We start from the raw sequence: 22,992 nt of genomic DNA on the forward strand, positions 1-22,992 counted from the left end.
GAGCTTCACGCCGTCGCTGTGCGCGCAGTTCCTACGTGTGCCTCAGCCGTGTGCAGGCTCTTACGCACCGCCTGGCTTGTGGGCACGGCTGACTTCTGGCAGGGTTAGGGCCACGCTCTAAGTCCTGTGCGCATTAGTGGAGGAGCACAAGACCTCTGATTGCTGTAATTCTCGTTTGATTAAGTTTTCAGGTACATTTACGACAGGCCAGAAAATTTATTTGGTTTCAGACGGTGTTTTCTAAACGTGCAGGTGACTTTTGGGCTCATAGAGGTGGGGAGGCCTCCGTCAGGACTGGCTTTGCAGGTGCCTGTTCTCACGGGGACACTTTGGCGTCCCAGAGGCGGAATGTGGAGATCTGCTGGTTTCCAGCTACTAGGAAGGAGGGGCCAAGGTCTGGAAAGGTTCAGGGTCTGCCCAGGTGAGGTGGTTGGGTAGTGAGGAGCAGGGCCAGTGCTGGCACTCGGGGTTGTGCCTCCCGGCCCTGTGGCATCTCTGGGATGTACTGTACTGGGCGATGACGGGCCCAGTGGGCATGACCCTGGGGGAGCCTCAGGGTCTCCCAGGAGCCCCCTGGAGTGATGGGCCCTGTGATATGTGTCCTGAAAACCAGGCTTCCCTTAGAGAAAGGCTTTAGAAATAACAAAGGCTTTCCGCACCTTTGGCCTCTTTTTAGAGGTCTAAGAAAAAGTATTTTTCACTGACCTCATTTTTCTGAGGCGCTAGCACGTTCTCTCGTTTTTTTCTGTGCCCGAGTTGGGCAGCCCCCGGAATGGGATGACCTTCTCAGCTGTCCAGGTCTTATGAAGTTTCCCATACTGTACGTTCACTGAAACTGCTGATGCTGTGACCGGTGTTATAAATAGAAAGCTAATTCCAAAGACGAGTTTTTATAGGCGGGTCTGTGGGACACTGGAGCCTGGTGGGAGTGATGGCTTGACTTCGTGGGTGAGACCAGGGCGAGGGACCTGTGCTGCTGCTGCCTTTTTTTTTTTTTTTTTTAATTTATTTTTATTTACTTATTTGTTTTTTAATTTTAAGTATGCTCCTTGCCCAACGTGGGGCTTGAACTCACGACCCTAAGATCAAGAGTCGCCTGCTCTACCGACTGAGCCAGCTGGGTGCCCTGGGCCTGTGCTTCTGCTCAGAGCTGGTCCTCCAGGCCCCCAAAGCCGGCCGTCGGGGTGGTTTTGCGGGGCCAGCTGCTCCCGTGTAAATCTGGGGTTCCTCTGCGGGGTCTGCAGGGCAGTGCTCGCTGGTGGTGAGGACACCCGTGTGGACACCTCCCAGGGAACCAGGCTCCAGGACTTTGGTACCGGCGGCTCTGGGGAGGCTCCCGTCCTCACCCTCCGTCAGCTCCCTTGACTCTCTTCCACTCGATTTCTGTCTGGAAGAGACGATGATCAGACCTTCTCAGTCCCCCTCAGGCTTTTTGTGAAGATGAGGCGGGTGGTTGGTGTGTCTAGAGTGTGGGGGTGTGGGGGGGGGGGAGGGCCAGGTGTCAGGGCTGGGGGTACGGTGACTCCTCACCCTCAGGGGACAGCGGGGCGGGCGAGGGGCTGCGCACAGAGCCTGATGCCTTCCGCAGGGAATTAGGAGGACAGCCTGGTGCCTTCTGCAGGGAGTTAGGAGGACACGTGGTCGTTGACTTGAACCGTAGTCCTTTGCTTTTCAGTCCTCGAGGAGGACGATCTCTGTGTAGTCTCTCCTGCTTTCTCCTCCTCGCATCAAGATGCGTCTGTTAGAGACCTGACTGTAGGACTGAGTTGGCGTGTGCAGTTTGCACGTAATTTGCTCTTTCCCGATGCACAGCCTGAAGCCTTCGCTTACAAAGAAGCGTCCATTCGGACGTTGCCCCACTCTCGGAAGCACGGACTGTGGCTGTGTGTCCGTTTCTGTTCACTCCTTACCCCGTTTCCAGATTCCTGCGTCTCGCTGAGGAGTTTGGCCTGGTGTGGGGATCCCGCATGTCTAGGAGAAGCCGTTCCGTAGTTTCCCAAGAGGCACCGCCCTGACCCCGTGGCCCTGCCCGGTCTGCCCCGTGGAGAAAGGTCCCGGAAGGCCCTTTGGAAACATGGGTGGTGTCAGGCCTGGAGTGTGACCGATGCTCTTAAGGGAAAGTGATCTTGCTGCTGGTCAGCAAGAAACGTCTCGCATCTTGATGTGTTTGTAGATGTCACAGATTTGAATACCAACAGAATATGATGAATTATTGTTGTTGTTTTTTTTAACAGTCCTCGAACTCAGGGGAGGTGTCTAAAAAGTTGTCAGATGGATCTGTGAAAGACTCCAAAGCTGAAACAGAGGTAAACTTTAAAAAGTAATTTCAAGAGACGTAAACGGGTAGCTGTGTTGATGTGGTGACCGCAGCACTGTGGCCTCTTCCAGCCCACGGAGACCCGGGCGTGGGACATGGCCCAGGCTCATGCAGGAGTCCAGATGTCCATGGTGGGCTGTGGGCTTATTCGTTTATTTGACAAGTATGATGTATGGGGTACAAAGGGATGGGGGCGTCATCCGGGAGAGGGTCCAATCTCCAGGCAGACAGGGAAAGCAGGGGCACTGGAGGGACCCCTCCAAGCTGTGCCCAGCCTATGTGGGACCCTGCGGTGCGTATCCTACGGCTGGGGGACAGCTGAGGCTGGGCCATGTCATCTCTGCGCCTCTGGGCCCCAGAGGTTAGACTCATCCCGACTTTCACAGTCCAGTTTGCATTTCAGAAAGTGTATCCAGGCAGCTTCAGGGAAGATGGATGAGGTGTGGAGTGGAGGCTGGGGGCCAGTTAGGAGTCATCCTGGCAGGTGCAGCAAAACCACAGCGGCTGCTTTGTGCTGTCTTTAAACGTGAACGCTCGCACTGTGAATTGTTACGGACTGACACGTGTGAGTGAATAGCGTATAGCCACCGAGAGTGAGTCCTCGGGAGCACAGTTGCTAAGATAGTGTTTCTCAGTGTGGCTGGTGGACCGCTGGCCTTTTTAGGCCTTTGCAGAAGATTGGTTTCTGACTGTAGAGTGAAGGGGCCTCCGTGTGTTCAGTTCAGCCTTGGGTCTGGAGCAGCCCCGTTCCGCTCTCGAGCGTCTGGATGGTGGTGTTCTCTTTGCTCTTTGTTCTTCGTTAAGCAGAGCTTGAGTAGGAAGTCTGCTCAACGTATTGCTGTGACATACGCACTAATTCATTCCTTCTCCTTCTCTTTTCTTTAAGACTGAGGTTTCCACTAGAGTGTCTGGGTCCGTGACAGCAAAGATGTCAAAACGGCGATCCAAAAATTCAATGGAAGGTACTGCAAATTTATCATTATAAGTAACTGAAAATATGGAAATCGGTCACCGTATCTGGTAGAAAAAAGTCCTGTGGCTAGAAGGCAGATGTACCATTGGGGGAATGAACAAAGGCTATGTGAAAGGGGTGAAGATATGTCTGTCTGTCTCTTTCTCCCTCTCTCCCTCTCTCCCTTCCTCTTTCCCTTCCTCTCCCTCTGTCTCCCGTGCATGTGTGTGTGTGAGCCCATGACACCAGGGGCAGGGGAGCGCCTCTTTGCTGGAGATCTGTTGCAATCTGGGAGATGTGCTCAAATTTTAATCTTCCAGAAATGGTTGCCAGTCGCTCGTGTTTCCTTGACTCTGGTCGTGTGAATCGGTAGGCTCAATTTAATCCTGATGCAGAGTGGCCGACGAAAGCACCCTGCTCTTAGGTGATGTTTACCATTTAAAGATCAGAAATGGTCCCCAGGAATCATGCCAAAAGCTAGGAGCTGGAGCTCAAGTGGGCAGGCCCGGCCGGGGCTTAGCCCATGGGCAGTACCTGGTTCTGACGGACCAGTAGGTGGGAGCGAGGGTCAGGCCGGTGCCGGCGAGCACCCCTGCAGGCTTTCCAGGGAAGTGTCACGTTACTTTGAGCAGCGGTCGTGTCCGAGAAGGCATCCTTTTCCTACATCGTAGAGGTCCAGGTAGCGTGGACCTAGTTGGACGTGAGAAGTGGCACGGAGATGAGGCAGAGTCCTCTCCTCATAATGGTATGCGGTGCCCTTGAGCATCTCTGTGCCGGCACCTGGCCTCTTGTGGGCGATCTCTGTGGGCGAGGCTCCCGGGAGGGGCCCCTGGTGCCCGGGGCAGGCAGGCTTTCGGGTGTCAGCCAAGGTGCACATCAGTTCCCCGCGCCCAACGCCTTTTCCGGTGTCTTTGAGGCTTGCCGACTTGGGTCCGTGAAAAATGAACGGTGCTGGCTCTTTTTAATTGCTAGTGAAATTGTGCATTTTTAACGTGTGTTAATCATGTGTATTGACCTCTCGGGCCTGTCCTCTCCTTTGTGGGCTCGTCACTGCTGTGATGGAGTTTCCGTGTTGTCCTTAATTTGCACAAGTTCGCTGTCTGTGAAGCATGTCTGCCGATTTTTAGATACGTGTTTGTTCTTTTTCCCCCCCCCCCCAGTTCATCTCTACTCGCTGTGTTTCGTCCCTTACTTGCCTGAGTGCTTGATTTTTCTGCACTGGAAGCAGCCAGTCGTTTTTTTTTTTTTTTTTTTTTTTTTTGTAGTTTGTCTAGAGATTCGAGAGACGAAGATTTGTGCTTTATCCTGCATTTTTATATTTAATCTTTTTAGTGACGCTGTAAGGTGAGGCTCTCAGTTTATTTTTCTGGAACACCAGGTGTTCCAGAATTATTGATATTAAGCCATTTTATGCGCTTATTCTTCCAGGTTATTTTACAACATTGCATCAAAGAGTCTCACGTCCCTCGAACAGAACTAATTAGTTTGTCAGGATTAGGTTGCCTGTGCCCTCACTGCGGAAGACTGGACACCTATGGTTTCGAGTCAGGACGCGTGTCTCCGCCTCCCCCAAGAGGACGCGTGTGCCCGTGCTGGGCGGTGTCGGCGGTCAGGATTGCGCTCGTTTGTGGTCACTTTGTTCAGCGATGGTGTCTTCTCTCCCCCGTTACTAGCGATGAGTGTCAGAACGTGTGCGTGTCGCTGACTGTTGTCACTGCACCCCAAACCTGGCCTGTGTTCATCTCAGCCCATAGTTCTGTTGGTTTCGGGTTGTTTCAAGCTGACGGTTGTTACTGTCTGCTTTTCTTTTTTTTTTTAAATTTTTTTTTTTTTTTTTTCAATGTTTATTTATTTTTGGGACAGAGAGAGACAGGGCATGAACGGGGGAGGGACAGAGAGAGAGGGAGACACAGAATCGGAAACAGGCTCCAGGCTCTGAGCCATCAGCCCAGAGCCTGACGCGGGGCTCAAACTCATGGACCGCGAGATCGTGACCTGGCTGAAGTCGGACGCTTAACCGACTGCGCCGCCCAGGCGCCCCTACTGTCTGCTTTTCTAATAGCTCAGGGTGTGTGCGTCTGAGTTGACTGGGGAGCTTGTGCCTTAGGGCTCCTTTCCCGTGGTCTCACTGAGATCCGATCACCAGAGATTCCAGGCTTTGTGATGATGAGCTTTACCGAGGTGTCAGCAAGCTGGTGGGCTCTCCCCTGCCTGCCAGTCAGGCGCGGACCTCAGCGCCCAGCCTCCCCCACCAGAGCTGCCGTGCTCAAATGGGTACGGCACAGGGCACTTGGGCAAATGTCCAGCATCCGCAAGGTGCATGAGGCACAGGACATCTATGTTCTACTCAAGGAGATGAGCCTACATTTACTGGAGTGTGGGGTCCCAGGTTTGTTAGACACACAGACTCTTAAAGCTCTTCTAGAATCCCCACAGAACCCAAAAAACATTCTTCATAACAACACGATGATTTTTGCCTATGATTAAGTAGTGTCTTATAGCAGAAAAATATACTACGAGTGACTGTACAATGAAGCATTACAAGTTACGTTTAACACATACTTTCATTGTGCAATTTCACATCAGGAAGAAGGGACTCTAGAACCAGTGAAAATAGTGCCTCCCCTGAAAAACAACATAACCCTTCCTACAGTAAAGCTAAGAAGGAACATACCGTGAAACAGCTCGGTAAGACTAAGCAAGCCCTCGTGGGGGCTGTGAATGTTGGAGAGTGACACCGTTGCTTCTCTTTGACCAGGGGACAGGTGCAGCTCTGGGGGTGGAGCCCTGCTTGAGCCGGGCCGGGGCTGTGGAGGGGTGGCTCTGGCCAGGGTGGTGCAGGCTCGGGGCGTGAAGCCCTGCCCGCCAGAGCTGCCCCAACCGTGAGTGGGTCTCCTACCGTAAGTCAGTGACGGGCTGAAATTGTCCATTTGAGTGTTCTGCAGATATTTCTGGAGTACCTGCCCCCCCCCGGGGAGTGTAACGTAGAGGGACAAGGCAGATAATAAAGAGAACGAGGGTGCTGCCTTCACGTTAATGACGAGACTTTTGATGGAAACTGTAGCCGAGAGGGGTGGGTGCGGTAGGGGCGGGGTGCGTAGGCAGAGAGGCTCCGAGGACTGGCCATCCGGACACAGAGTTGGCAAGGTGACGGGGGACGTGCGGGCGTCTGGGAACAGGCAGAGGCCCTGGGCGGGGGACAGCCTCGCCTGTGTGAGTGACGGGAGGCCCAGCAGCGAGGCGGACAGGGAGGGGAAGGGGGGAGGGGCCCCTGAGGAGGGAGGCCCAAGGTGCAGGCCACGTCGGTCAAGTGTTTGTAGCGAGTGTGAGCAGAAGCCCTGGGAGGACGTGAGGCCGGACTCAGGTTTTAGAAGCATCTCCTTTTGAAACTAGAGAGGCGCAAGTGTGGAGGCCGGACGGCAGGTAGGTGTCCGGGTGAGACTGTGATGGCAGGGACCCGAGCGTCACTGGTGAGAGCAGACTGGTGTAGGACACATTTATAGAAGGATGACAGATATGCGGGGTGACCGCGGGGCACTTGCTGGAAAGGAGAGGGCACGGAGGTAAGGTCAGTGGGGAGGGGGCTGGGCACCTGTGTGGCCCGTTCACTGAAGCGACGGGGCTTTGGGAGGAAACGTTTGGTGGGGTGGGCGGCAGCGCGAGGAATTCTGCTTCCCGCGCACGAGGTTCAAGTGCCTGCGAACAGCCCGCTGGTGTGTGGAGACAGCAGTCGGAGGCGTGGGCCCGGGGTTCAGGGAGGGGCAGGAGCCACTGAAGGTGACGTCGAAGGAGGTGGGGGTCTTTTGCACGGTGGTCTTTCCCTGACATGGAAACTCGTGTGAAATTCAAGTAGGGGACCGTGGAGGTGAAGAGGGCGGGCTCTGGAGCCCGCCAGGACCTGCAGGGCGGAGGCGGTACTGCTGGGGGTCCCACAGTCCGGAGAGAGGGTGTCCTGAGAGCCGGGGGCCGGAGGGGCGGCGGGAGGAGGGGAGGAGGTGTGTGTCCTGTGACTCTGGAACGACCATGAGCCTCGTGTAAAGCCCTGTCCGTCCCAACGGGAAGACCTGCCCCACACGCAGAGTCTTCTGCAATGTTTTAATCTGTTGTTAACTATTTTGTGTTAGGAAGAAAGGAAGATAGTATCTCAGCTAAAATATTAGGCTCCATAGTGTCTGGATTAAATAATGAACCAGATCAGGAAACTACGACCTCGGATATAGGTAAGAAAAAGATACTCTTTAGTTTAAATTCTTTACCACTTTGACGTAAAGTATTTACCTCGGTGTAGTTATATTTTTTATTATTCTGATCATGACGTACTGAAGATCAGAAATGATACCAAATATTGATACAATATCAATGACATTGATATTCCGCTTGCTTTAATTTGCTAAGTTATGATAAAGAATATTAACTCAGTTTTAGTTAACTTTTACGTGCCTTTTTACACGTAACTCATTTTCGCATCTAGATCAAGATGCTTTCTTCATCTTGCTGGTGGGATTTAGAAAAACGATGTGGACGGGTGGATAGAGAAATTATTCAGCTTTCCGGTCCTGCTCTGCTGTGTTGTATTAAGGGAATGCCCCCGATAAAATGGTTTTAGGGTGCTTGCTGCGGCACGAGGGGACGTTGTTGCCCGTGGCTTGCGCTCTTAACCTGAGGCGGCAGTGGGACAGGTGCGTCGCGTCCCCGCCCTGCTGCTGTGGAGCCATTAGGTGCATGAATTCGGGGTTTCAGATGGGGTGATCCTTGATGAGTGTCAGTATTTGTGACGTTAAATTCTTCAGAAATATTAAGAAGCTTGAGTGACATTTAAGAGAAAATATAGCGTAAATCTTTTTTTTAATGCTTTTTTAAATTTATTTTTGAGAGAGAGAGAGAGAGAGAGAGAGAGAGCGTGAGCACGAGTGGGGGTGGGGCAGAGGGGGTTCTCACCGACGAACTTGACGGCGGAGGGGCGTGCTGCCGTTCGGCCACATCCTCTCAAAGTATACGGATCTCCTTTCTGCGGAGGCTCAGCTGCGGGCAGCTCCGAAGAGGGGAGCCCCGGGCAGCCCCCGTAGCACGGGAGAGGGGTGGGTGGTGCCAGTCGTGTGAGCGGAGACCGCCACCTGGGGCAGCCGGCCGGGCGGTGACCGTCTGCCCGTGTCCCAGACCAGAGGGAAGACCCCATTCCTGCCGTTGCCACCTCTTGGCCTCGAGCAAGCTTCCTGGGTGCGTGGTCCGAGCCGCAGGCCCCTCTGCGCTCAGTGGGTGTAGAAGCACCTGCCTTGAGGCTAAATGAGCTCCGCCCAGAAAGTGGCCAGCTTGTCGCACGTGGGCCACACGGCACCTGCTTTGCAGATGCCCCGTTAGTTACTGTGGGTCTTGTGCTGAGATGGCCTGATGGGATGGAAGTACACCCGAGTGGCTGTTTAGACCTGTGCCCTCACTTGGTGGGTGTTCTCTCCGGAACCCTGTGGCACACAGTTCTCAGTTGAGAGCTTCGCAGAGATTGGAACGGAGCCCGGTGCCCCCTGGCGGCCACGAGTGGAGCCCTGCACCCGGTCCCTGGGCGGTCCCCTCCCTCCACCCCCTGCCCCTACGTCCCGCCCCTGCAGGTCACCAGCATGCCTGTCACAGGGGTCATCTCGTGCTGTCGGGACTCCGTTTTCTCAGCTGCCTCATCTTGGCTGATTTTCCAGCTGGGCGTGATTTCCAGATCCAGTGCTGGGTCTGCTCACTGAGCCTTTCCTCCCGGGTCCCCTCACCCTGAGCTGGTGCTGCTAAGCCATGCTTGGCCCCTGTTGTGCCTGCTCCCCGGGCCCTGGCCTGACTTCGGCCGCAGCGGCCCGCCCACGGGACCGGGGCGTCACGGGAGCGTTCCTGCGTTTTGCTGTGTCCTCCCTCTTGCTCTCCCACGCGCCCCGAACCACCCCACAGGGAAGCTGTCCGCCTCTTCCCTGCTCCGTATCGGAGCGCCAGCTGCGTGATGGGCCTGTTCTCTCTGCCGCTGTTTGACGGGACATGGGGACATCCTTACAGCTGCGTTGTGCTCGGGTGCTCTCACCCATGTCCTGTTGCTTTGTTGTGTACAACTTTTTATTATAAAAATGCAGAGTTGGGGCGCCTGGGTAGCTCAGGGTCAAGTGTCTGACTTCGGCTCAGGTCACGATCTCACAGTCCGTGGGTTCGGCCCCGCGTCGGGCTCTGTGCTGACGGCTCGGAGCCTGGAGCCTGCTTTGGATTCTGTCTCCTTCTCTCTCTGCTCCTCCCCTGCTTGCACTCTGTCTCTCTTTCTCTCAAAAATAAACATTAAAAAGAAAGAAAGAAAGAATGCCACAAGACCTTGGAAGCGGTGAAATGGTGCCAAGTGTCATTGGTCCCCTTGAGATATAGGCAGAGGCGATGCATTTGGAAATCACTTACCGTGTGGTGGGTTTTGTATAGTGTAGGAAAGTTTTGACACTTTCAAATAAAGTGTAACAACCTATAGTTCTTGTGTTTTCTTTTAAAATTGATAATCTACAGTTGCCAAGCTGATGTTTAAGTTTAGATTTATTTTTGAGGTTAGTATATCATATTCTTTGGTTGTCTTATAGATCATAAATAATTAACTATTGGAATCAGGCTGTTTAAAGCATTTCTATAGATCAAACAATTTCCTTAGAAAATTGTGTGTCTTCTATTGTATGTAGTTCTATTACATAAAATCAGGTCTTTGATAGTTAATGATAGTTTGATTCTGATATAAACTGTTTATTTGAATACTTTAAAGAAATTGTAAGGTTGTGTTTCAGGAAAGGGAACAATTTTTCTAATTTTATTTTTGTCTCCTGATTTCATTTTAGAGAGTGAGGTCCTGTGGTGATGGGTTAGCTTTCTACCCTGGGTCCTGCCACAGTTGAAAATCTGTTCCTCTAGCACCTCCTGCCCCTTATTTTTAGTATAAAAAATGTTTTATTAGGTGTTTGATATTTTTTCTATTTTCATAGACATTGGCACATTAGTCAGCCATCAGTACACAAGTTATTTGGGAACTTTCAATCGCTAGGACTGTGCACTGTGCTGGAAGGATTTTTCTCTTCGCCCTGCTTTCCTGACACGGCCACCTATTTGCGGCTTCTCAGTTGGGCCTGGCCGCAGTGGGGAGGTGGGTGGAGAAGGTTCTGGAAATGGCGGTGGAGGGGCTAGTTGGCTTCGGCCGTGGGGACTCCACGCCTCCGCCTGGGCTGAGTGGGCCTGGGGTCTGCTCACAGTCCGGGCACCCCTTCCCTCTCCTGATCCCACAGCCACGCTGAGAGGAACGTTCTGGGTGTGAGTTCTCCAAAGCTGCCTTCAGTGGGTGTTCTGGGAGCTTGTGGGGTGGGAGAGCAGGGTAAGTACTGGAGCCGGAGGGGACCCGCCTGTGTGTGCGTCTTCGTGACCCATTTTAAACTGTTTTATGTCAGGCACAAAGGAAGCTACTACTAACTCAGCTAACGTTTCAGACGATAACTCAGCTAGTCTGAGGCGTGAGCACGTCGAGCCAGAACCAGCAGTGAAGCAGAAAGGTAAGCGGGACACCGTCTCCTCACTCCTTTCTCGGTGAGGGAGAGGGGTCCCCCCGGATGTAACCCCGGGGGGCTCCTCTCTCCCCAGAGGGCGGCAGCCAGGTCCCCTTGGCTTTCTGACCCACACGGAGTCCAGTCCCCGGTTCTTCATTGGGACTGGATGTGGTGGGTGGCCCACTGTCGCCTTTTCACATCAGCTGGGCTAGGGCAGGCTGGTCACTGCGTGGTGACCCCAGTGTCCTTTCTGGGGTGGCGGGCGGAGCCCAGGCGGAGTCGGGAACGACCCGAACCGAGCTTCAGAGTCACTGCTGGAGTCCCGTCGGCCCAGCCGCACACCTCCCACGTTTCGTGTTCAGAGAGGACTTTTAAACAGCTCGGGACACTGCCCTGACCCGACGTTTCTGTCATGTCCTCGGGGTGTCCTAAGTCGCACCTTGGTGAGATTCTGCTCTGGGCCTGGTTTTTCTCTGCATCGAGAAAACATTGTGGTGAAAGATGCGTCCGGCGTTTGTCGGGCACGCGTCGGGCTCGGAGGGGACGTCCCGCAGCCAGCGTCCGCGGGCCGGGTGACACTCGTCGGCTCGTGCACGCCGCAGGCCGGGTGCGTGGCAGGCCCGAGGCGGTGGGCACGGGGACCCGGCCTGGGGGGCGCCGTGTGGTGAGGGGTGCTGGCCGGGAGCGTGGGGGCCACGGGGCCGCATGGGGCTGGGTGCGTGCTGGCTGAGCGGCTGAATCGCACGTGGGTCGCGTCAGTTTGGTCCAGGCGGGGGTGGCCTGGGCCGTGTGGGCGGTGGGGGGACAGGCAGGTTCCGGAGTGCTCCGGGCAGGGTCTGCCCAGGGAGGGGGTGTGCGTGGGCGGGGAAAGAGGCAGAGCTGGTGAAGGGTCCGGACGAGACCTGCGCCCCTGAGGCTGGAGCCCTCGCCAAAGGGCGGGGGACCCCACCTGTGAAGGGGTGAGGCCGCTGTGAGCTCACCATCCGGGTGTCAGCCTTGAGCTCCAGCAGCCACGGTGTGTCCCCAACCTGGTGGCGTGAGTTTCGACGAGAGCTTAGGAGTCTGGGGTCCAGGGCCAGGCAGCACGGTGTCAAGGAGAGGGTCTGCTGCTACCTGCTTTGGCCCCAGGGCAGGCCCGTCCCGGGGTTGAGCCCAAGCCCCCCGTTGCCATCACCCTGTCCTTCCAGTGGCGCTGTCTGGAAGCGCCATTTCCGGGTGCTTCCTAACCACCAACCCACGGTTGCACTGGGCCTGGCCGCTGCCCTGTCACTCTGTGCAGCGTGACCTCTGGGAGGCTCCTGTGTTCCCTACGTACGGGCCCTGTAGGGCCTGCCGGTTCCCGTCGCCCCGGAGGCGTGGCCTCTCCTGTCCCTAGAGCCACCTTCTTTGGGGCATCATTCACGTGGCTCTATGACCGGTGACCAGAACGTTCTCAAGTGCGCCTCGGCGGGCAGGCTAAGGTGTCCGAGGAGCACTCTTCCCCCTGTGGGTGCGTGTGTGCCCTCGGGGCGACCCCGGGTCCCTGGCGCTGACTCAGACCCGTGCAGCTTCAGTGCTTCTGCAAACGTGGTCGTGTCACACGGAGATTGTCCTCCTGTGACTTGGGGTCCACCCCACCCCTGCCGGGCCTTCACTCGTGTGCTTGTGGCCACGTAGGTCACCTCTGTCCCCCAAAAGCAGCCCTTGAAGAAGGATCCTGGGTGAAAAGAGCAAAGGTAGCCCATAGGGAGCTCGGCCGGGGCAGAGCCCTGCTGGCCAGCTCTGCGGGGAGGGCCCCGTCGCTCTTGTCCAGTCGTCAGAGTGCCCGGAGCCTTCTTTGCCAGGTCACCCCTCTCGTCCCTCGTGTCCCCGTCGGTCTGCTGGCGGCTCCCTGGGCATGTCAGCTGTTGCCTGTATCTTTCGTCTGTGTGTGTGATCCTCTCTCTCCATATCCCTTTCGTCTTTTCATTAATGGCATTTTATGGGTCATAGTTTCCTTTCTTCTTTGTCTTTCCCTCTTTGAAAACAAAGTGATCACAGTGGGACACTGGAAAAGGCTCCGAGGAAAGGGCCGTGTTTTCCCGACAGGCGTTTGTGTTACTTAGTTTGTGTTTTTCCCTAGTCCTGCTCGTTTCATATTCCGAGCTTCACTGAAACAAAAGTCGGTTTTCTGATGTGCCTTTTTTTTTTTTTTTTTTTTTTTAGGTGACTCCCCTAGTGATACAGGTAAGGAATGGCCTGCACTAAGTGTGTTTGCTATAAATTGTGTGTGTGTGTGTGTGTGTGTGTGTGTGTCAATATGAACATAGACTCTCAGATTTGTTAAGGAACCATACGTGTACCACTTTAAGAATTAATCTACACACCTTATGTTCCAGAAGAATGCATCTCAGGACTCTTTCCAGAGTAAAAAGTACGTTTCTAAATTCAAATTTTGATTCATTCTATTCTCTAGAATACAAAGGCTTTTTACTTTAAATAGTGGGATGAATTTAATTGCCTTAATAGAGTTTGTTACTTACTGATTAAGTCCTTTCACCAAAATGAAAAGCTTTATTCAGATTACAGAAACAATTTGGTCCATACCCAAAGTAGAATCTGTTTAAATGCAGAAAAATACGAAGAAGGAGATGAAAAGCACTGTTTCTCATGGAAATGACCGTCCTTCTAGGACCCCTGTCGTGTGTGTGTGTGTGTGTGTGTGTGTGTGTGTGTGTGTGTGTGGTGATGAGACACGCTCGTTACTGTTACATGTTGGAGTGATGACGTTTTGTGCAGAGGGTCTGGTGTGCGGCTGGAGTTACCCACCGCCCGTCACTAATACATGGTGGCAGGTGACCCTCTTGACACTGCTGATTACACACGTCCATCCTTCTCAGGTTGTAGCTGACCGGATCCACCCACCTTTTCAAAGAAACAGAATCGGTTTGTACTTCCAGGGTTTGAACGCCATCTCCCAGATCTTCCCCACCTCTAGAAACGACTGTTCTGTCTTCATTAAAATGATAGACGAATAAAGCTCGTTTGCATTTGCACTTACCTGATGGCTGTCTTTTCAAGCACTTACCTATTTGTGTTTCTTCCTTTGTGCTGATGCGATTGTCACGCTTCAGAAGAAGTCGGACCTTCTGTCCAGGAGAAATCCGAGCTGCCGAGCGAGCTTCCGGCCAACATCAGGTCTGCGGCCAACGTGCTCTCTCTTTGCACCTTCTGCCGTTTGTCCGGTGCTTGAGCTTAATTATGAGGAAATGCCTGTACAAAGAACGCAAAAACCGTTTGCTTAATTTTCACATGCTGGGTATAAGTAACTACACATAGGGCATTTTAAAGATTTAGGGAAATTCATAATTATGGTAATGTTTTGGTTACTTTTTGGATCTTAAATTTAATGAAAAGACAGGATTAAAAGACGAATACTTTCAACTTGTCAGGTTACTGGAATGTTCTTAATGCTCTGCAGACTGCGTCCTGACCAGTTGACGGTGGGAAATTAGCGATGACATTGACCTGGGTTTTCTGTCGTCCCCTTTGAAATGTGCAAGTGTGTCACATTCCCTCTCTGTTTTTCCAATATCTGGGTTTAGAAAACCACCTCGGCCTGGGAGTGCGAGACCAGCGCCTCCCCGGGTGAAGCGTCAAGACGGGGCGGAGGCGCTCACGGCGGACAGGTGAGGCCTCTGCTGCGAGGCGGGGTGAGGGTGGAGAGGGCTTCCTGATGGGGGAGTGTGTGTGGGAGGGGTTCAGGGCACGCCGGGGGCGGTGTGGGGGAGCACGGGGCGAAGCGAGTCTGGGCCCCGCCAGGGGCAGGATGATGCTTTTGAGGGTTGAAGGGCCTGGTGCCGGAGAAACGTGTACCGTTTCAAGAGCTCATGCCCAAGCACAGGTTCCCTCCTGACCTTATACAAGGTCCCCGAAGCCAGGAAGAGGGTGTGCACGTGTGCATGCGAGCCTGCATGTGTGTGCGTGCACTTGGCTGTGCTGTGATCGTGGGGAGGGAGTTACGGGCACTCGGTGAAGCGTGGTTGTGTTAGGCGGGTCGGGAGGAGGAGAAGGCAGGTGGGAGCCATGGTGCATTTAGTCTGGAGGCTTGTGGTCCAGGCACAGGTGCAGCAGAAGTTAGTGTGCGAGCAGAGGGGAGCTGACAGCGGCCTGCAGTGGGGTGGCAGCGGGCGGGGCAGTTCCTGAGAGTGGCCACGGGAGGCCTGAGAGAGCCCTAGGATGGAAGCGGTCACCTGGGGGGAGGACTCGGGGGAGAGGAGGTGCTGGGCAGGGAGCAGGACCCAGAAAAGTGGGACCGGGGGAGGCTGCTGTGTTCCTGGGAGAGACCCAGAAGCAGGGGTCTGTGGCCACATTGCCACCCCTGCCCTGGTGTTGCAACTTGGAAGGATAGGGCCCTCCAGGTGAGAGGCCGCAGGCGGAGGGCTGGTGTCCAGAGAGTGCGGCCAGGGGAGGGGCAAGGCTCTGGGTGGGGGAGGCTCTGGGGGCCCTTGTGAGATAGGGGCACAGGGAGGGGGCTGGGTGAGGACCAGAGGCCAACATTAGTAGGGGCACAGAGGGCAGGACTCACAGGGACCCAGGCCTACATTGTGTGATGTTCTGGAGGTGGTTGGTGGTTGAACTCCTCCCTCGGAGCCTGGGGTGCATGGGATTGATGCAGACGTGTGGCCAGCACATTCCTGTGTGATGTGATTTCTGGTGCTCCAGGACAGGGAGTGGCAAAGCCGTGGCCAGTGTAATTGTAGACGCACAGAACTCCGACGGTGAGGAAGACGACCAGTTTGTGGTGGAGGCCGCCCCCCAGCTCCCTGAGATGTCCGAACTTGAAGTGGTGAGTTAGCGGGAGCGTGTTTTTGTAGTTGCACTTGGACGACGCTGGAATCCATGCTCCCGCATTCAGGTTCTGGAGACGAACGTTCCTCTAACCTTTCAGTTAGATGTCCTCCTTCTTTAATTCTGTCGTTGCTTTGGGGACATCCGCAGAGGCAGGATTTCGAGAATCAGCTTTTTCCTCCTTCCTTTCCTGCCCAGGTGCCAGCGGTAGACGTGGAGGAAGAGGAGAAACATGGTGAGTGTGGGGTGCGCACAGCTGTGCGCGGGAGGGGTCCCGTGCCCTTGAGCTCTGAGCGCCCCGTGTCGGCCAGGGTTCTGAGGAGCATCATTGAGACACCACAGCACGGATGGGCTCCTCCTCGGTTGGTGGCTCGTAGTCCCAGATTTGAGGGGTGCAGCGCCCCAGGACCCTGGGGCTCGGTCAGTAGCTTCCAGCGTGGCGTGGGGTTAGGGTAGAGGTTCGACCTCTGGGGTTGTTTCCAAATCGACAATATTTGTAATATTTGTTCTCTTCCCAAATGTCTTTGATTTCAAACAGTTGGAAAAGCAGGAAGAGTCTCCTAATGACCCCCCTTGTACCCATCACATGGCTTCAGCCGTGATCGGCTCATCTCGTTTTCTCTAAGTCTCTGCCTGCTGCAGACCCCCATTCCCCCACGCTGTTTTCTTTGTTTTGTTTTTAAGTTTTTATTTATATTCCACTTGGTCAACATATATTGTAATATCAGCATCAGGAGTAGCATTCAGTGGGGCACCTGGGTGGCTCAGTCACTTGAGTGTCCGATTTGGGCTCAGGTCATGATCTCGCAGTTCGTGGGTTCGAGCCCCGCATCGGGCTGTGTGCTGACAGCACAGAGCCTGGAGCCTGCTTCGGATTCTGTGTCTCCCTCTCTCTCTCTCTCTACCCCTCCCCTGCTCATGCTCTGTCTCTCTCTCTTTCAAAAATAAACACTAAAAAACAATTCTTCAAAAGGAGGAGTAGCATTCAGTGGTTCATCCCTTGCATAAAGACCCAGTGCTCAATCCTGACAAGCGCCGTCCTCAATGCCCATCACCCCTCTGACCCATCCCCCACCCGCCTTCCTCCATCACCCTCAGTTCTCTTTCGTTAAAAGTCATGGTTTGTTTCCCTCTTTTTTCCCCCTCCCATGTTTGTTTTGTTTCTTAAATTCCATGTATGAGTGAAATCATATATTTGTTTTTCTCTGATTTATTTCACTTAGCATAATATACTCTAGTTCCATCCATGTTGTTGCAAATGGCAAGATTACCTTCTTTTTGATGGCTGAGTAGTATTCCAGTGTGTGTGTGTGTGTGTGTGTGTGTGTGTGTGTGTGTGTGTGTGTGTGTGTATACCACATCTTCTTTATCCATTCGTTAGTCGATGGACATTTGGGTTCTCTCCATAGTTTGGCTATTGTTGATAGTGCTGCTATAAATATTGGGGTGCATGTGCCCTATCAATTCTGTATGTTTCTATCCTTTGGGTGAATACCTATTCATATTTATCCAAATTACCCAATTGCTGAGTCATAGGATAGTTCTGTTTTTAACTTTTTGAGGAGCCTCCGTATTGTTTTCCAGAGTGGCTACACCAGTTTGCATTCCCACCAACAGTGCAAAAGAGTTCCCCTCTCTCTGCATCCCTGCCAACACCTGTTGTTTCTTATGTTAATTTTAGCCACTCTGATAGGTGTGAGGTGGTATCTCAGTGTGGCTTTGATTTGTGTTTCCCTGATGATGAGTGACGTTGAGCATCTTTTCATGTGTCTGTTGGCCATCTGGATGTCTTCTTGGGAAAAGTATCTATGCATGTCTTCTGCCCATTTCTTCACTGGATTCTTTGTTTCTTGGGTGTTGAGTTTGATAAGTTCCTATAGATTTTGAATACTAACCTTTTGTCCAATATGTTGTTTGCAAAGATCCTCTCCTATTCCTTTGGCTGCTTTTAGTTTTGTTGGTTGTTCCCTTTGGTGTGCAGAAGCTTTTTGTCTTGATGAAGCCCCAGTGGTTCATGCTTGCTTTTCTTTCTTTTGCCTCCAGCCATGTGTCTAGTAAGAAGTTGCTGTGGCCGAGGTCAAAGGGGTTGCTGTCTTTGTTCTCCTCTAGGATTTTGATGGTTTCCTGTCTCCCCCAGATTGTTTTCAAGTCCTGGAGAAGATCATTTCTTCTGTTAACATGTCACGTGTCCCTCTAAAAGAGAAGGGCTCTTTAAAAATATATATATAACTATAATTCTACTGTGGTAACAAAACAATTTCTTAATGTCATCAAATACTGTTTTCCTAGTTGTTTTGTATATTTTTTCTACTTTGAGTCAGAATCCAAATAAGGTCCCTGCGTTGCAGCTGATTGATGTTAACTCTTAGGTCTCTCTTAACCTCCCTCCCCTTTTCCCTCATAACGTATTTGTTGAAGAAGCTGGTTGGTTGTCTGTAAGAGTTTCCCACAGTTGGGTGTTGCCTGCGATATGCCTGTGGTTTTTCACATGCCCTTCTGTGCTTGTAACTTGGTTCCAGAGACCCAGTCAGGTGCCAGAATACTTAGTAGGTGGTGGTGCTTCTTCCTGACTTCTGCGTCTCTCTCTGCTTGTGATGTTAGCCTGGTGGCAGGACGGACCTTCCCTTCCTCAAGGTTAGCCGGAGGATGCCATCGTGCACAGCTTTGCCTCCCCAGCCGTGGCCCCAGGGCTCAGTCTCTATGGGAGAGGTGGGCGGCATGATTCATGCTCTCCCTTTGTTGATGGGTTTTCCTGAGTTTGTTTCCTGTCGCCATCCAATCTGACTGTTGAGGGTTGGTGTTGATACCTGTATGAAATCACGGGTTTCCTTTTAATGCACCTAATGTGTTTCATTTCAAGCCAAGTCAGTCTTTCTCATCAGTGTTCTGACTGTCCAGTGTTGACTCAGTGGAGCCTGTTCGAGTGGCTGTCTGGGACCTTTTGACACATCCCGGGAGACTTTGCAGCTTCCTCGTCTTCTGATATGGGGAAGATGTTTCAGGCTCGCTCTGCGTGTTTCCCGCCCCATATCTGGAACCTTCCATCTCTCCACGGAGCCTGGCTGCATGTTGCCTCTGGATTGGTCATTGTGTCTAGGGGTTTTCTTACCTTTTTTAAGACGAGAAAAATGTATCCAAGTTCACATTGGCATTTCTAACGCAGCTTTACTCTGTAGAGTTTTTCCTAAATCTTTGATTTTATACATGCATATCTGTCTCATGCCCCGCATCCTGGCTCCTAGCGCCGTCAGCCGTCCGTTTGCTGTCCCCTACGGCACGCACAGCACTTGGAGAACGCCACCACCGGTAATGAGCCGCAGCAGACGACTGAAAACACTAGGAGTTTTCTTGGTAGGTCTGTCTGTTCTCAGGGTGCGTCCCACTGGGGACGGACAACCAGTTAACAGAACAGTTCTTTGTTAGGCTACGCTTGCCACTTTGATGTTAAGTTTCTTAGTTTCATTTTGGTTTCAGTTTTTAGGCATTGAAAAATTGGATTTAATTTTGTTTTATGTATGTAAAGTAGTCACTTGTTTCCAAGGTCAAATGTACCAAGCAAGATAGATTCAGAGATTCGGGGCTTCTGCCCTGTCCTCTCCCTCCCCCTGTAGGAAACAGTGAGAAATACGGCTTATACTTTCCTTTAAAAAGTATACATGAATACGTGTCTGTGTGTGTGTGTGTGTGTGTGTGTGTGTGTGTGCGCGCGCGCGCGTGTGTGTGTGCGTGCGCGCGCGCGTGTGTGTGTGTCTCTGTCTGTGTGTGTCTGTTCACCGGGATCTATGCTTCTCCATCTGGCTTTTGTCACTGGGCAGCGTGTGCTGGCATTTGCTCTGCAGCGGTGCGGGGAAGTGGCTTCACCCCTGCTCCCAGCCCCGGCCTCCCTCACCGACCAGGTGCTTGGGGTTTACTCAGCCAATTTCATGTTGATGTACATTTGGGTGAGATGGTGTTTTAAAGAAAATGGTGTTTTTTTTTATGGTATTTACCCCATGGGTAATTCCTTTTTTCTAAGGAAGCTGAAGACTCTTGACTTAATATGAAAGGAGTATCTTGTGCTTAGAACCAGCTCAGAATTGTCACACGTGTTTGCAACACTTACCTGTTTCCTCTTCCTCTTCATCGTTTTCCATTTACAAAGTTTTGTTTTTTTCACCTTTGAGGAGCTCATTTCTTTGAAATGCTGAAATTTTTAAAAATTTAAATCCAAGTTATTTAACATACCGTGTAATAATGATTTCAGGAATAGAATTTAGTGACTCATCCCTTACATACAACACCCAGTGCTCATCCCAACAAGTGCCCTCCTCGGTGCCCCTCACCCCTTTACCCATCCCCCCTCCCACAACCCCTCCAGTAACCCTCTGTTTGTTCTCCATATTTAAGAGTCTCTTAGGTTTTGTCCCCCTCCCTGTTTTTATCTTGTTTTTGCTTCCCTTCCCTTATGTTCATCTGTTCTGTGTCTTAAAGTCCTCATGTGAGTGGAGTCATATGATGTTTGTCTTTCTCTGACTAATTTCACTTAGCATAATACCCTCCAGTTCCATCCACGTCGTTGCAAGTAGCAAGATTTCATTCTTTTTGATTGCCAAGTAATACTCCATTATATATATAAACCACATCTTCTTTATCCATTCATCCATCGATGGACGTTTGGGCTCTTTCCATACTTTGGCTACTGTTGATACTGCTGCTGTAAACATTGGGTGCATGTTCCCCTGCGAATCTGCATTTTTGTATCCTTTGGATACCTAGTAGTGAAACACTGAAATTTTATCCTTAATTTCCACCACCAGCTACTTATCAGTGGATTACAGGCTCTCTTGCACCAAATAAAGATTATTTGAAGCCGTTTTCAGTATAGAAAGAGGAAGAACAAGAAATTAGTGTCCTCCCCACCCCCTCCCCATTTAGAATGGAAGGGCTCCTCAGGGCGGACAATAACATAAAACCACTGATTCTCAACAGGAGGGCTTGTGAAAAAGATTCTGGAGACCAAGAAAGACTATGAGAAGCTTCAGCAGCCACCCAGACCTGGAGAGAAGGTAAGGAGGGCTTTCTGCAAAGGCTGCACACACTTGGAAGGTCCCCCCACCTCCTCGGCCGGGAGGATAGAAAACTCAGGGCTCCTCCAGTGTGTCCTGGGTGGGGCCGTGGCCTCGCCTGGCAGCTCGGGAGTCAAGGCCAGAGGCCTGTTCTGCTCTGACCCCGTGGCCGTCCCCTTCCTGCCTGGTGCATACCGTCTCCCTTCTTGCAGGGTCAGGAGGCTGGCCGCCTGGCCCTGGCCGATGGCAGGAGAAGAGCCTGGGCAGCTTCCGGTCTGGCTTTTCAGTCTACCTGCTGTTAGTATGTGCCCTCCAGCGGTCTTGCTTACTGGTGTGGGAGTACTTTTGTCGGGACTGGGCTTCCCGCCAGCCGCCACCCCTGGGCGTGTGACCCTGGGGTTCCTGCTTGCAGGCCAGGTGCCTCCAACGTCACGGCTAGGTTTCTGTTACAGCCACTTTAAAAAATAAGAGTGTATCTTCACTTACTGGTTTTTTAACAGAAAGATGTTTTTTGGATAGTTTTGCTGGCAGCCAATAATTCCAATAAGTTTTACACACACACATGCACACGTGGATAATTCTGCCTAAAACGTCCTAGTTTGTCATGAAGATGTGGCCCGAAGCCACCAGTGAGAAGACTGGTGAGAGTGACATTCGAAGGGCCCCTGTAGTGTCACGGGGAGGGGGAGGGGCGGGGGGTAATGCTGCTGAGGGCTCGCTGGACAGCCCCCGCCGTGCTGGCTCCTCTGCGGCCTGTTGTCTGTTGCTGTGGAATTTTAATGTGTCCTGCTCCGGTTCAGGCCTGCGGAGCTGGCCTGGTGTCCCTGGCCGTGTTCCTGGCACTTGAGTGTGTCCCTCCAGGCTGTTCCTGGAGGTAACCTTTGAGGCTTCGCTTGGTTTAAATTTTATAGCCTTGCTTTTTATGCAAAGCATGCTAGGTCTGTGCTTCAGACTTCCTCGGAAGAGTCCATTTCAGAGTAGGTATTTTGACTTTAGAAGATACAAGGAAAAAAACGTCCTTGTTTGGTGAACAATTTGCTGTTTTAAAAAAAGTACAGTTAGTATGGGGGTGCCTGGGTGACTCAGGCGGTAGAGTATACAACTCTTGATTTCGGCTCATGGTTGTGGGATCGATCCCCTGTTGGGCTCCGCGCTGGGCGTGAAGCCTGCTTGGGATTCTTTCTCCCTGCCCCTGCTCCTGTGTGCACAGGAGCGCTCGCTCGCGCGCTCTCTCTCTCAGAAAAATAAAAAAGTACAGTTTATTTATTTTCTCATCATTTTTAACATTTATTTTTGAAAGAGCGCAAGTGGGGGAAGGGCAGAGAGAGGGAGACACAAGATCGGAAGCAGGCTCCAGGCTCCAGGCTCCGAGCTGTCAGCACAGAATCTGACGCGGGGCTTGAACTGAAGAACTGCAAGATCATGACCTGAGCTGAGGTCGGTCGCTCAACCCACTGAGCCACCCAGGCACCCCAGAAAAGTACGGTTTAGTAAGTGTTTCAAGGTCTGTATATTACAGGCAGGGGAAACACATGCCGCTGTGTTTTCTTTAGTGTGTTGGTAAATATCAGGTTTACATTTCACTGACTGGTCTTCTAAAAACCTCTTAGAGTTTTTTAAATAAAAGAAAGTAAAACACACCGGAAAAGTTGATGTCTTTTCTGCCTTCGCCCCAGGCCCATTGTCCCCAGGGCAGTCACGGGGAAGAGCTGGTGTGAGCCTTACTTTATAAGCAGTTCCTACTGTTTCGGGGGGTTTTCGGTGCTTCCCCCCGGTGCTGGTACGTTTGCTGGTCGCTTTCTTCAGGCCGCAGTGTGCTTCTGAGACCTTCCCTGTTTGGATACCTGTGGATCTAGCTTGTTCCTCTTAACTGGTAACTAGTATTCCGTGGTTTATTAATTCCTTTATTGACGGATGTCGTGTTGACTCCACCTTCCACTGTTGTGAACGCACCTCCACGTGTCCAGGCAGATGGGAGCCAGTGTCTCCGGAACAGTAGTCAGCAAACATTTTCTGCAAAGGGCCATGCGGTAAATATTTTAGGCTTACGGGCCATACAATCTGTTGCAACTTCTCAGCTCTGCTGATAGCCTGAAAGCAGCCCTAGGGAGGACAACAGGAAACGGTATGTGTGGCCGTGTTCCAATAAAACTTTATTCACAGCAGCGGGACCCAGCCTGGCGCTGGGGTTTGCGACCTTGCTTTAGCGTCTGTGCCCAGACCCAGAGCTCCTGAGGGTGCACAGAGCTCTGATTTCACCCCATACCGCCAAATCATTCCCCGAGTGGCTGCACTGATTTACTCTCCCAGTGGAGTGAGACTGTTTCCACACGTCTGTGC

At 52.3% G+C, this 22,992-nt stretch overlaps 1 protein-coding gene across 7 annotated transcripts in view; it reads left to right on the top strand.

The window, feature by feature from the left end:
* IFT54 (intraflagellar transport 54) overlaps positions 1-22,992 on the top strand; it is a 61,070-nt gene that overhangs the window by 6,247 nt on the left and 31,831 nt on the right. For 2 of the 7 annotated variants that reach the window (XM_086720096.1, XM_086720101.1), the window contains exons 6-16: positions 2,235-2,306; positions 3,204-3,279; positions 5,856-5,957; positions 7,394-7,489; positions 10,703-10,804; positions 12,983-13,003; positions 13,891-13,954; positions 14,362-14,445; positions 15,482-15,605; positions 15,806-15,842; positions 20,576-20,652. In XM_086720096.1, coding sequence (XP_086576222.1) covers positions 2,235-2,306; positions 3,204-3,279; positions 5,856-5,957; positions 7,394-7,489; positions 10,703-10,804; positions 12,983-13,003; positions 13,891-13,954; positions 14,362-14,445; positions 15,482-15,605; positions 15,806-15,842; positions 20,576-20,652 — 855 coding nt within the window. The remainder of the gene's footprint in view (positions 1-2,234; positions 2,307-3,203; positions 3,280-5,855; positions 5,958-7,393; positions 7,490-10,702; positions 10,805-12,982; positions 13,004-13,890; positions 13,955-14,361; positions 14,446-15,481; positions 15,606-15,805; positions 15,843-20,575; positions 20,653-22,992) is intronic. The other 5 variants (XM_086720097.1, XM_086720098.1, XM_086720099.1 and 2 more) reach the window with 5 other exon arrangements.

The sequence above is a fragment of the Puma concolor genome, chromosome C1 (assembly GCF_028749965.1).
Source record: "Puma concolor isolate L17-30 chromosome C1, mPumCon1.1.hap2, whole genome shotgun sequence".
NCBI classification, from domain to species: Eukaryota; Metazoa; Chordata; class Mammalia; order Carnivora; family Felidae; genus Puma; species Puma concolor.